Source organism: Symphalangus syndactylus, chromosome 16 (genome assembly GCF_028878055.3).
Source record: "Symphalangus syndactylus isolate Jambi chromosome 16, NHGRI_mSymSyn1-v2.1_pri, whole genome shotgun sequence".
Classification (NCBI taxonomy): Eukaryota; Metazoa; Chordata; class Mammalia; order Primates; family Hylobatidae; genus Symphalangus; species Symphalangus syndactylus.
In genome coordinates, this window is record NC_072438.2 from 9,429,188 (window position 1) to 9,443,244 (window position 14,057).

At 37.2% G+C, this 14,057-nt stretch overlaps 1 protein-coding gene across 4 annotated transcripts in view; it reads left to right on the top strand.

Moving 5' to 3' along the window:
- The window catches only part of LOC129464945 (zinc finger protein 595), a 31,973-nt gene that overhangs the window by 4,176 nt on the left and 13,740 nt on the right, over positions 1 to 14,057 (top strand). Inside the window, exons 2-3 of one of the 4 annotated variants that reach the window (XM_055246486.2) lie at positions 1,996 to 2,122; positions 2,626 to 2,721. The exons of 1 other annotated variant lie outside the window; for it this stretch is intronic. In XM_055246486.2, the coding sequence (XP_055102461.1) occupies positions 1,996 to 2,122; positions 2,626 to 2,721 (223 nt within the window). The remainder of the gene's footprint in view (positions 1 to 1,995; positions 2,123 to 2,625; positions 2,722 to 14,057) is intronic. 2 more of the 4 variants (XM_063619635.1, XM_063619636.1) reach the window with 2 other exon arrangements.

A 14,057-nucleotide genomic window follows, 5' to 3' on the forward strand; every position in this document is an offset into this window, starting at 1 on the left:
CCTGCCTGGATCACTATGGAGGCATCAGCCCAGGGTCACTGAGGATACTCTCAGCAGCATCAGTGAGTGTTTGAGACATTTGAGGGTGTCATGTGCAGACTGGGGTCAGTGTTTCATATGGTCATTAGAAAAAGAGATGAAATAGTTGTGCTCCCTACCATCAAGGAACTTGCATTCTAGAGCACATGAATAAATGATTGAATTCAGCGTCATGTATTCAGTACAAAGATGAAAACTGTGCAGGAGACTTAAGCTTCATTTGGATTACTTCCCTTTTATTGTCTTGTGAATTTTGATGCCACCACCTGCAGGGCTGTTTATGGACAGAAGAGAAGTCATTATTTGTATTGTTCTTGCCTTGCTAAGAATAAATATTTAGCTTCAAATATAATTGGTCTGGAAAAACAAAAGGGTTTTGGTTAAATTCCTTGTTATTGTATGTTCTAGATGGGGAGGTGGCAAAATAGACAAAAATTACACAAACTCTGGGAATCAAATTTCTCTTGGGCAGGCTTAGAAAAGACAAAACTGAAACTACTTAGTGGCCTAGAGAGCAGAAGCCTAGGGCCCATTTTCTGTCCCAACTTTGCCCAAATCCACCCTCTACTGAACCTTGTCCAGGTCTGTCCCCACACTGAAATACCTCACAGAACTGCTTAGAGGGTGGATTTGGGTGCTTAGAGGAGATCAGAGTTTGGAGTAGCTATTCCCGCTGCCTGTCCAGATCTGGTGCTCCCAATTTCCTGAAACACAAAAGCTGATAAATGGGGAAAAGCAATGTACTTTGAGGCCTTAAATTATTTTATATAAAATTAAAACCAGTATTTCTAGAGACATCCCATCCAGAAACATGTTCTCCATCTTTGCAGTTTCAGTGGATTTTTCACAAGTCTCAAAATAACTATAAACAAAAAAATAAAAAATTCCTGAATTGTACTTGAAACCTTCTTCTGTGTCTCTCCCATTTATCTACATTGAGCTATTATTCTATATATTTTTAAAAAATCAATGATAGGAAAACAGAAGAAAAAATAGAAATGCTAGGCCCTGCATTTAAATCCTGGGAAGTATCACACACTTTGTACCCACCTCCCAGGATGCTGTGAGAATTAACACACATAATGTGAGCTTCCCAGCACAGTGCTCTGTGACATACTCCTGAGCACATAGTACATGCTCCATAAATATCACATTAATGCATGTGGATGTGCTGTTTTTCAAACGCAGACTTACTCAGACATTGCCACCATCTGCAGCCTCTATAACCTTTAAAGGGCTTGCAGAGAATGCCATGTTTCAGGATGATGATTGCTGTTCTTGGCTTCAGATGAAAAGTATTTGTGTTGTGATGAGGGTGTTGGGGTAAGGGACTCTGTGTGCTGTGTCTGCTTTCTCTAGCTGAGTGGTACTGTAACGGGTCTAGGAGGAGCATCAGCATTAACAGGAGACTTGCTGTAAAAAGCTAATTCATGGACACTTTTCAAACCTGCAGAATTTTGTCACTTACAGTGAGGCCTAGAATACCAAATTTATATGCACATTGAAGCTTGAGAGGCAGTGCTTAGCTAAGTGACTCTCAGCCCAGTCTTCCAGGAGGATCACATGGCAGTTTGAAGAGAAACAGTCACCTGTTCCCTCCCCACAGATCCTGTTACGTTTCTTGCGTGACATTACAGTGAGGCCAGGATCAAGCATGAGGGCTTCCAGATACTTTAATGAGACATGAGTTCAACCTTTGTTCCAGGAGGGCACAGGGCCTGCTGTGCTTGGTTTTGGTAGGGGCAGGTCAGTGTAGCCCATACTTCCATTGCAGCAACAAAAATTGCTGGCATGCCCTCCTTTTTCTTCAGAGTTATAGAATACTTTAGATAACATTACTGTGTTAGAAGTTATTTTATCCGATAATTCCAGTCAGTCACATAAGTCACAACTAGTTCTCTTATTTCATTATAGTCAAATTAAGAACTCTGTCACATGATAAATATGTGTTTTCAGGAACTCTTAACATTCAGGGATGTGGCCATAGAATTCTCCCCCGAAGAGTGGAAATGTCTGGATCCTGCCCAGCAGAATTTATATAGAGATGTGATGTTGGAGAACTACAGAAACCTGGTCTCCCTGGGTGAGGATAACTTTAATACATAATTCCTAATACTCCCTCTGAGTTTCATTTTCTTTCTTTGTAGAATGTCTCTTGGGAGCTTCTGCTTTGCATTAATTAATTTCAGTTCATTTCTACAAGAAAAAGTTGGGAATTTACTGGTGTAAAAAGAAAATCTTCAGGATGTTTCATCATTGCATAAACCATCTCTTTTGTTGAGCTAATTTGTGTCCTTCACTCTAGGATAGTAGTGATTCTAGAAATTCAGTGATGTAAAATATTGTTTTCCACATCTTAAAATCCAATTTGCACCACTTATTTTTGATTCAGTAGTACTGGGTAGTAGAACTTAGAACCCACAGATTTAAAATATTTCAGTATTCTAAAGATTCTGTCAGGAAACAATTTTTGGGTTAATTTTCTAGAGTCTTCCATAATTTCTTTATTCTACTTAGCATAGTAATAGATTGGTCATTGGAGTATCCCCAGCAGTAGTCATGTTAATTTTTTTTTTAATAAAACAGGTTTTGTGATCTCTAACCCGGACCTGGTCACCTGTCTGGAGCAAATAAAAGAGCCCTGCAATTTGAAGATACATGAGACAGCAGCCAAACCCCCAGGTAGGTGAGACTGAATGAAGGAGAGGACACAGGCAAGGAGGCCAGAGGTCAGGAAGGAAGCCAGGCCTTCAAATGTAGTTTGGGAAACTGCACCAATGAAAGTAATTTCTGAAAAGGATGGATTTTTTCTCTTATTCACAAATAGGGTCATCTTCTGTCCCATGCTCTTAAATCTTCTAAGAATTTCCTTTTTTTCTTCAGTGATCGCCATTCAAATTTACGGGGAGAGCCAATGTCTACTTTATCGCTTATAACGGGCTGCATAATCTGACTGCTGTTCCATTGCTTTTAGAGACATAGGAGTATTTGTATTATTGAGGACCTCTATGTTAAAGTATTTTTTCAGATACTATTTTTGCATCATGCCTAAAATACATAAGGTGAGTAGTAGACATAATGGGATTTGGTTTAGAAATCCTAGGAACACCAAGGACAGATGCTGCATTTTTTCTGCTTAGTTATTTTTAATCCTATAGAGGTTGCAAATGTAATTCTACAAAAACTCTTACTCAGCAATTTTATCAGAACAATAAGCATTTTTCCAAATATGAAAAAATATGTTACTTTACTTCAAAATGTTATTTTGTATAAACTGAAATTTGTAATTTAAACTCTATATATTCAAATTTTCAAATTATAATATAGTTTAAAGCACAGGTTTTCAAACTCTTGGCTTCCCTGGGCCACATTGGAAGAAGATTTGTCTTGGGCCACACTTAAAATTATAAAATACACAAACAATAATGATAGCTGATGAGCTAAGAAACAAGAAATAGGTTTGTAAATAATCTTTGTGATACCCATCACCACAGATAAGCAAAAACGTCCTCACACTCAAAGGATTGGATACCACTGGTTTAAAGTATCTACTCACCTTCTAGATTTCTTTCTTTCTTTTTTTTTTTTTTTGAGACGGAGTCTTGCTCTGTCACCAAGGCTGGAGTGCAGTGGCGTGACCTCGGCTCGCTGCAACCTCTGCTGCCCTGCAACCTCCCCCTCCCGGGTTCAAACAATTCTTCTGCCTCAGCCTCCTGAGTAGCTGGGATTGCAGGTGCTCGCCACGGGGTTTCACCATGTTGGCCAGGCTGGGTTTGAACTCCTGACCTCAAGTGATCTGCCCACCTCGGCCTTCCAAAGTGCTAGAATTACGGGCGTGAGCCACCGCGCCTGGCCCACCTTCTAGATTTCTTAAGTGCACTGTCATTAACCAGCTTAGAACATTCTTAAGAGTATATTAAGCTCTCAGTTGTTACCTTATTTCTTGATAAACTATTATCTTATAATTTTGTCTAAATATATTTAGTAGGAAGCCTACTGGGATTCTGTCATTGAGCTATAAACCATCTATATGTAGAACTGTGTGTCACACACACATACACATACCTATATGAGTCATATATGTGTACAGGAAATTCTCACTTAACATTGTTGATAGGTTCTTGGAAACCGTAAGTAAAGCAACATATTGTTTAAGAAAACAAATTTTACCAGAGTTTAATCGATAAAAACAAGTTATGTTTGAATGGCATATAGCAACATTGTTACATTTAAAGATGCAGTTTTCAAGAATCTATTTTGAACATTAAATGAGGACTTCGCATACGTCTGTGTTTGTGTGATACGGATTTTTCTGATAAAATTGTGTAACTATTTAATTTGTACAGTGTAATTATTTGATATGCATATACATTTTGAAACAAAATGTTGTCAAGTTGATGAACACATCTATTACCTCACATAGATAACCATTTTTTTTTGTCATAAGAACACTTGAGGTCTACTGTTGTAGCAAATTGTAAGCATACTTTACAGTGTTACTATAAAGACAATGCTATTTTGCTAATCTAATGCTAATGTACGTTAGCTTTCTCAGACTTACTCAACTTACAACTAAAAATTTTTGCTCTTTGAACAACATTTCCTCATATTCCCACCCTCAGGCACTAACAACCACCATTCTACTCTCTGTTCCTACGAGTTTACATTTTTAGATTCCTCATCTGAGAATATGCAGTTTCTTTGTGTTTGGCTTATTTCACTTAGCGTAATGTCTTCAAGGTCTATCAGTGTTGTAAATGGCTAGATTTCCTTCTCTTTTATGGCTGAATAGTATTCTACTGTGTGTGTATATATATAAATTTTTTTGGCTATTTTAAACAAAACTAAAATGAACATGGGGCTGAAGATATTTCTTTGAGGTACTAATTTTATTTCCTTTGGTGGTATCCCCAGAGGCGGTATTGCTGAATTATGTGATACTTCCATTTTTATTTTTTATGATGACTTTATCAATTTATATCTCACTAATGGCATACAGGATTTCCCTTGTATGTATGTCTTCTTTGTGGGAAAAACAAAACAAAACTAACCTTTTGCCTATTTTTGAATAGGTTATCATCATTATTGTTTTGCTTTGAATTGCAGAAGTTTCTTACAATTTTGGATATTAACTATCAGATATATGACTTGCAAATATTTTTCTATTTCTTGTAGGATTTTTTTAAATTTTGGTTTTTTCCTTTACTGTACAGAAGCTGTTCACTTCGATGCAGTCCCACTCTTTTGTATTTTCTTCTGTTGCTGTGCTTTTGATGACATACCAAATTGCCAAGACCAATATCGACAAGGTTTTTCCATATGTTTTATTCAGGAGTTTTAAGCTTTTATGTCTTACATTTAAGTCTTTTATTTTGAGTTACTTTTGGGGTATGGTATAAGAAAATTTTATTTATGGTATAGTCTAATTTTATTCTTTTGCTTGTGGATATCCAGTTTTTCTGGTACCATGTATTGACAAGACTATACTTTCTGCATTGTGTATTCTTGGTGGCCTTGTCAAAGATTAGTTGACCTTGTATGCATGGATTTGTTTCTGGGCGCCCTATTTGGTTGCACTGGTTTTTGTATCTGTTTTTATGCACATACCATACTCTTGATTACTATGACCTTTAAGTAAAGTTTGAAATTAGAAAGTATGATGCCCCCAGCTTTGTTCTTTCTCAAGATTGCTCAGGTTATTTTAAGTTATTTAAGATTACACTTACATTTTACAATTGTGTTTTCTATTACTGTGAAAAATGCCACTAAAATTCTGATAGGGATCACATTGAATCTACAGATCACTTTGGATAATATTCCTTGACAATATTAGTTATCCTAATGGAATATGTTTTCATTTATTTGTACCTACTTCAATTTCTGTCATCAATATCTTAACTGTATTAGTGTATACATCTTTATCTCATCCTTTACATTTTTAAATTTATTTTATTTATGTACTTATTTTTTGAGACGGAGTCTCGCTCTTTTGCCTAGGCTGGAGTGCAGTGGCACAATCTCAGCTCACTGCAAACCCCACCTCCCAGGTTCAAGCGATTCTCCAGCCTCAGCCTCCCAAGTAGCTGGGATTACAGGCACACACCACCACGTCCGGCTAATTTTTTTGTATTTTTAGTGGAGATGGGGTTTTGCCATGTTGGCCAGGCTGGTCTGGAAATCCTGGCCTCAAGTGATCTCCCCACCTTGGCATCCCAATGTGCTGGCATTACAGGCGTGAGCCACTATGCTGGGCCACTTTACATTTATTTTGATTAAGTTCCTTATTTTTATACTATCGCAATTGAAAACTTTCTCTCTTTTTCTGGAAAGTTTGTTTATGGAAATGCAACAAATATTTGTATGTAGGGTCAGGTGCAGTGCCTCATTTCTGTAGTCCTGCACACTTTCAGAGGCTAGAGGCCAAGGAAGGTGGATCACTTGAGCACAGGAGTTTGAGATGAGCCTGGGCAACAGAGTGAGACCCTATCTCAAACAAACAAAAAAACCCCACAAGTATTCTTATGTTGATTATGTATCCTGATACCTTAACGAATGCATTTGTTAGTTCAGTTTTTGTTGTTTTACTCTAGGGTTTTGTATATATACATAATCATATTATCTACAAACAGTAACATTTTTACTTTTATTCCAAGCTGGAAAGCTTTGTTATTTTCCTTGTCTAATTGTTCTGATACAAACTTTCAGTAATATGTTAAGGTAAAAGCTGTGGCCCTGGAGGCATGCTTGTGGATCTTGGCCTCAGCTTTGGTCCTCGAAACAGCCCCATGTCTGTACATTTGAAGGATCTAACAACTCTTAACAGTTTCTATAAACTATCTTTGGCAAGTAAAGATCTCCTTTTATTGGGTCTCCTGGCTGATAAGATTACCTCTGGGCTTGCTGAGAAGAAAGGTCATAGCTGGGTCACAAGGGTGCTGCTGGGTCTGTTGTTTAAATGGCATATAGCAGCATTGTTTCATTTAAAGATGCAGTTTTCAAGAACCTATTTTGAACATTAAGTGAGGACTTACCATACATCTGTGTTTGAGTGATATGGGGTCTGCCTTTGATGGTTGTATTACCAGAGATTTGGACAGTCATGAATTCTTTCTGGGCCATGGAAAGATTAAACATCCTTAAGGACATTAATCTATATGGCAGGCAGTAGGGTAGGGTTTTGAAGTTTGTCTGCATATGATGACCCAAATACCATGTGTATGAGTGGGATTGGCTTCTACTAACTACCTGGGAACAGTTTTCACAGTTCTGTCTGTGGGTCCCTTAGTGTGTACAACTGGCCATGGACTGTGGCTGTGAGAGCTAGAACTGAGTCACAGGGCTGCTTCAGGGACCACAGATGAGGCCAAGATCTGCAGGCCTGCTTCCAGGGCCATGGCTGGGTGTGTTTCCCTGCAGGTCACTTGATGGGAAGGACCACTTTTGGATTATAGCTGAAGGAGTTTGAGAGAGGTTGCAGAACTGCTTCATAATCTTCAGTAAGACCAAGCTCGGTGCCCCATTTCCTTGTCTGTAGCCATGTCTGTGGGCCCTTGAGTTGGCCACCTCGGTGAGGGCCTGCTTTTCCCAAATAATCCTTTTTGATCTTTGGCACCACTGAGGTTTCACAACCCTAACCATAGGCAAGCACCTTTCTACTTCCATTTTCCAGGAGTTTAATATTTAAAATATCTTATATACGTGGAATCATACACTGTCACTTTGTTGGTGTCTTATTTCACTTAAAATAATGGCTTTAAGATTTATCCTTATCGTAGCATCTGACGAGATATTTTCATTTGAGGCTAAAGAATATTTCATTGTATGTGTAAGCCACATCTTTTTCAATCATTCATCTATTGAAGGGCGTTTGAGTTTTTTCAGTTTTTGGCTTTTGTAAGTGATATAGTTTGGATCTGGGTCCCCATTCAAATCTCAAGTCAAATTGCAGTCCCTACTGTTGGAGGTGGGCCTGGTGGGAGGTAATTGGATCATAGGGTTGGCTTCTCATGAATAGTTTAGCACCAGCCCCTTTGGTACTGTCTTTGCCATAGTGAGTGACTTCTCTTGAGATCTCATTTTTCAAAAGCATCTGGCACCTTCCCTCTCGTGCTCTCTTGCTCCTGCTGCCACCATGTGAGATGACTCTCTGTCCCTTTTCTTTCTGCCATGACTGGAAGCTTTTCAAGGCCTCCCCTAAAGCAGAAGCTGCTGTGCTTGCTGTACAGCGTGCAGAACCATAAGCCAACTAAACTTCTTTTTAAAAATACATTACCAAGTCTCAGGAATTTTTTTTATAGCAATGCAAGAATAAACTAATACAGTGAATATGGATGTGCAAATACTTCTTTCAGTATTAAAGTATACATTGCATACTTTAAATAGATGCTCAGAAGTGGAATTACTGGGTCATACAATAACTTTATTTTTAATTTTTGGGGGAACCTCCATACTTTTTTCAGGTGGCTGCATCACATTTTTTCCACCAACAGTGTACAAGGGTTTCAATTTCTCTACATTGTTGACAATATATATTATTTTTTGTTTGCTTGATATTGGCCGTCTTAATTAATGCATAGTAATACCTCATTGTGGTTTTTCTTTACATTTTTCTAAAGATTAGAATTTTTTTTCAATAATTGTTTGTGTATTTCATCTTTGGAGAAACATTTTCATCTCTTGTCTATTAGTCATGTAACTTTTTGTTTTTTTTTTTTTTGGAGTTGTTCTGGATGTTATCTTCTGTCAAATATATGTATATTTTGGCTTTTCTGCTGCTTAGGTGGGACTCTTACTAAATCTTTAATGTGGAGAGATAAATTTAATGTAGTCCCACTTTTCTGTGATTTTGAATTTTTTGCTCATGTCTTTGATGTTACATGCAAGAAAACATTGCTGAGATCAATGTCATAATCTTTCTTCCTATATTTTCTTCTAAAGATTTTACAGTTATAATTCTTACATCTAAATATTTAACTCATTCAAGACAGTTTTTGTGTATGGTTCAGGGGAAGGATCCAACTTCAGTTTTTTCATATGGATATAGAGTTTTCGAACACCATCTATTGAAGAGACTGTCTTTTTCTTATTCTGTGGTTATAGCAACCTTGTTGAAGATCCTTTGAACATATACACAATGGTTTATTTTTGAGTTCTGGGTTCTGTTCCATCATCTATTTGTCTTCTTGCAAGTACCACACTGTTTTCATTTATTTAGCTTTGTTACCTGTTTTAAAAACAAGAAACGTTGTGCCTGTAACTTTGTTCTTGTTTTCTAAGAATGTTCGGGCTATCAGTGGTCCTTTGAAATTCCATATAAAAGTAAGAATTGTAAAAAATACTTCTTCACAAAGTATCATTTTTATTTTCATTAGGATTACATTGAATTTGAATATCACTGTATAGTATGGTCATTTGACAATATTAAATCAACTGACACAGATAAGAATATGTTCAAGAGTGTATTAAGTTTCACATATTTTTGGATTTGGCAATTTTGCTTCTGCTTTTGATTTCTAGTTTTATTACAGGTGATATGAAAGGATGTGTTATATAATTCAGTGTTTTATAATGAGAACTACGCTAAATACTTTGATGACCAAATAATCTGTACAACAAACCTCCATGACAGTTTACTGGTATAAGAAACCTGCACATATACTCTGATCTTAAAATAAAGTTAAAAAAAAGGGGTTGTTTTGCATTCTAACAGGCTGTCCATGAAACAACAGCTACTCATTTTCTTCTCCACTTAACCGTGACACAGTTTAATCTTCTTTCTGCTTCTATGAGTTCAACTACTCTAGGTATCTTACATAAGTGGAATTATATTGTTTCCATACTTTTGTACCTGGGCTTCTTCCACATAAATAAAGCCTTAAAAATGTATCCTTATTGTGGATTTAGCAAAATTTTCTGCTTTTAAGAAGCTGAATAATAATTATTTATATATTTGAAATTGTCTTTATTCATTTATTAAGAAAAGTTATTTTCACTTACTTGCTTTTGTAGATAATGCTACCGTGAATATGGATGTGTAAATTACTCTTCATTTGATAATATATACAAGGGACTATTTGTGTGCTTTATTCTGTTTCACTGGTATTTTAAAATTGAGTTATAAAGTTCAATTACTATAACTTTATAATAGGTTTTTAAAATCAGGATGTATGGTGCTTCTGATGTTGTTTCTCTTTTTGACAGTTGTTCAGCACTTCTGGTCTCTTTAGTTCTGATATGCTTTTAGGATTGCTTCTTTTTTTCTTTTTGAGACGGAGTCTCACTCTGTCGCCCAGGCTGGAGTGCAGTGGAGCCATCTCGGCTCATTGCAAGCTCCGCCTCCCGGGTTCACACCATTCTCCTGTCTCAGCCTCCCGAGTAGCTGGGACTACAGGCACCCGTCACCACTCCCGGCTAATTTTTGTATTTTTAGTATAGACGGGGTTTCACCGAGTTAGCCAGGATGGTCTCGATCTCCTGACCTCATGATCTGCCCATCTCAGCCTCCCAAAGTGCTGGGATTACAGGTGTGAGCCACTGCACCCGGCCAGGATTGCTTCTTATGTTACTGCAAAATATGCATAGCTGTCATCCGAAGTATACCACCATTTCCATCAGCATTCTACATCAGAGGAGACACGTCAGGGGAGACAAAATTCCTCTTTGGACAGTCCCCCAAAAGACAGGAATGTGGACATATATTCCACATTTCTCTTTCTCTCCTGAGAAAGAATCATAGAGTTGGGAGTTTCTCCTGGATTGCAGCATGCTGTATTGGGAGGAGGTCAGGCTGTGCTGGGCATGTGTAATAAAATTTTTCTTTTACGTGTTTTTGGTGTTGTGCTCAACTGAAGTAGTACAAATTCTTAACTATGTTCAGAAATTCTCACAAAGGCAATGTGATCAGCGTGGTTTTAAGTTCATATATGTATGAAGAAATGGGGACCAGTGGTGTTTGTTTTTACGGTTTTCATTTCAAATTTGTATTTTATTTATTATTTTAATTTTTGTGAGTACATAGTACCTATATGTATCTATGGGTTACATGAGTTATTTTGATGAAGGCATGAAATGCACAAAAATAACATCAGCATAAATGGTTATTCATTGCCTCAAGTTTTTGTTCTTTGTTTTATGAACAATCTAATAACATTCTTTTAGTTACTTAAAAATGTACAATTAAATTGCTTTTGACTATAGTCACTCTGTTGTACTAGCAACTACTAAATCTTACCCATTCTAATTATTTTTGTATCCATTAACCTTCCCCACTTCTCTCCAACCCCTCACTATACATTCCAGCCTCTGGTAACAATCCTTCTGCTCTCTATCTCCATGAATTAAATCAATTTAGTTTTTAAGTCCAGCAAATGTGTGAGAACATGCAAAGTTTGCCATCATGTGCCTGGCTTATTTCTCTTAACATAACGACCTCTAGTTCTATCCATGTTGTTGCAAATGACAGGATCTTACTCTTTTTTATGATTGAAAAGTACTCCGTTGTGTATTTGTACCACATTTGCTTTATCCATTCATCTGTTGATAGACACTTAGATTGCTTCTAAATCTTGGCTAAGGTGAGCACTGCTGCAATAAAATGGAGGTGCAAATATCTCTTTGATGTCCTGATTTATGTACATACCTAGGAATGTGATTGTTGGATAATATAGTAGCTCTATTTTTCATTTTTTGAGGAACCTCTAAGCTGTCCTCCATAGTGGTTGGACTAATTTACATTCACACCAAGAGAATACTAGAGTTTTCTCCACATCCTTACCAGCATTTGTTATTGACTGACTTTTGGATAAGAGCCATTGTAACTGGGGTGAGATAATATCTCATTGTCGTTTTGATTTGCATTTCTCTGATGATAAATGATGTGGAGCACCTTATCATATACCTTTTTGTTATTTGTATGCCCTCTTTTGAGAAATGTCTATAAACATTCTTTGCACATTCATAATCAGATTATTTGATCTTATCCTATAGAGCTGTTTATGTGCCTTACGTATTCTGGTTATTCCTTTTTTGATGGGCGGTTTGCACATGTTTTCTCTCATTTTGTGTGTTGTCTCTTCACTTTGTTGGTTGTTTCATTTGCTGTTTAGAAGCTCTTTGTGGTGATTCTTCGCTGTTTAGAAGCTCTTTAACTTGATGTGATTCCATTGGTTCATCTTTGCTTTGGCTCCCTGTGCTTGTGGTGGTATTATTCAAGACATTTTTGCCCATTTTAATTTCCTGGAGAGTTTCACCAATGTTTTCTTGTAGTAGTTTTGTAGTTTGATGCGGGGGTCTGCCTGCAGACCCTGACCCAAATGATGGATGAATAAAGTACCCTGATACACAGATATTCTGTTTTGCCAGTCCAGCTGGGTGTCCAGGCTGCTTACAGACTCCCCAGAGAGTTCTGTAAAGAGTTGTGACCCTGACTAGCCAGTTAGATTTGCATTTATTTAGTAAAGATTAATTGACAAAGGCTTGAGTCAACACTACTAGAGAGTAATTGACATTGTGGACTTCCCAAGTAGAAAGCAATTAAGCACCCACGGTAGATAACTATCTTTAATATTTTCCCCACCAGCTTGATTGAATCCCTACAGTTTGAGGTCTTAGATTTGAGTCTCTAATCAATTTTGATTTAAGTTTTTATAGGGCCAGAGATAGGGATCTAGTTTCATTCTTTTGAATATGAATATTGAGTTTTTGTAGCACTTTTCCCAATAAATATCCTTTTTTTTTTTTTTTTTAAGACAGAGACTTGCTCTGTCACCCAGGCTGGAGTTCAGTGGCACAGTCTTGGCTCACTGCAACCTCTGCCTCCCGGGTTCAAGCAATTCTCCCACCTCAGCCTCTGGAGTAGGTGGGACTACAGGTGTGTGCCCCCACATCTGACTAATTTAGTAGAGACAGAGTTTCACCATGTTGGCCACTCTGGTCTCAAACTCCTGATCTCAAGTGATCCACCTGTCTCAGCCTTTCAGAGTTCTGGGATTAGGCATGAGTCAGCATGCTCAGCCTCCCAATAAATATTCTTGACACATTTGTCAAAAATAAGTTTGCTGTAGATGTATGGATTTATATCTGTGTTCTCTCTACTGTTTTACTGATCAGTCCCATGCTGTTCTAATTACTGTAGGTCTGTAGAATCATTTATAGTTAAATAGTATGATTCCTCCAGTTTCTTTTTTCTTACAGTGACTTTGGCTATTCTGAGTCTTTTGTGGATCTGTCCACATTGTAGAATTGTTTTTCCTATTTCTATGAAGAATGTCATTGATATTTTGATAGGGATTGCATTAAATCTGTAGATTGCTTCAGGTAGTATTGACATTTAGAAAGTATTGATTCTTTTTATTCATGAACATAAAATATCTTTCCTTTTTTTGTCTTTTTAAATTTCTTGCATCAGTATTTCATAGTATTCATTGTAGAGCTCTTTCATTTCTTTACTTAATTCCTAGGTATTTAATTTGTGGCTATTGTAAATGGGATTACTCTCTTGATTTCCTTTTCACATTGTTCACTGTTGGCATATGGAAGCACTACTAATTTTTAAATCCTATATTTTGACTAAATTTATTAGTTCTAATAGTGTTCTAGTTAATTAGATTTTTTCAAATATAAAACTACATCATCTGCAAACAAAGATATAATTTGACTTCTTTCTTTCCAATTTGGATGCCCTTTATTTTTTTTTCTTGTCAAATTGCTGTGGCTGGCACTTCCAGTACTATGTTGAATAACAGTGGTGAAAGTATGCATCTTTTGTGCCTCTTCTTTTGTCTTCTTCAGGTGCAGACACCTTATCAGAATGTCCCTGGGTTTAGGTTCCCAGTTTTACAAGGTGATTCTTCCTCATCCATCCTATTGTCTTTTCCTGGTCCTAGGTTTCAGAACTGTCTGGGAAGACCACAGATGCCTACGGCTGCCGTGTCTCTTGGAGTATCTAGGGAATAACAGCTACTGCATCATTTCCTCATGGCGGACAGCCTGAGGTTTAGGGTGGAGCCTCAGGGGAGCAG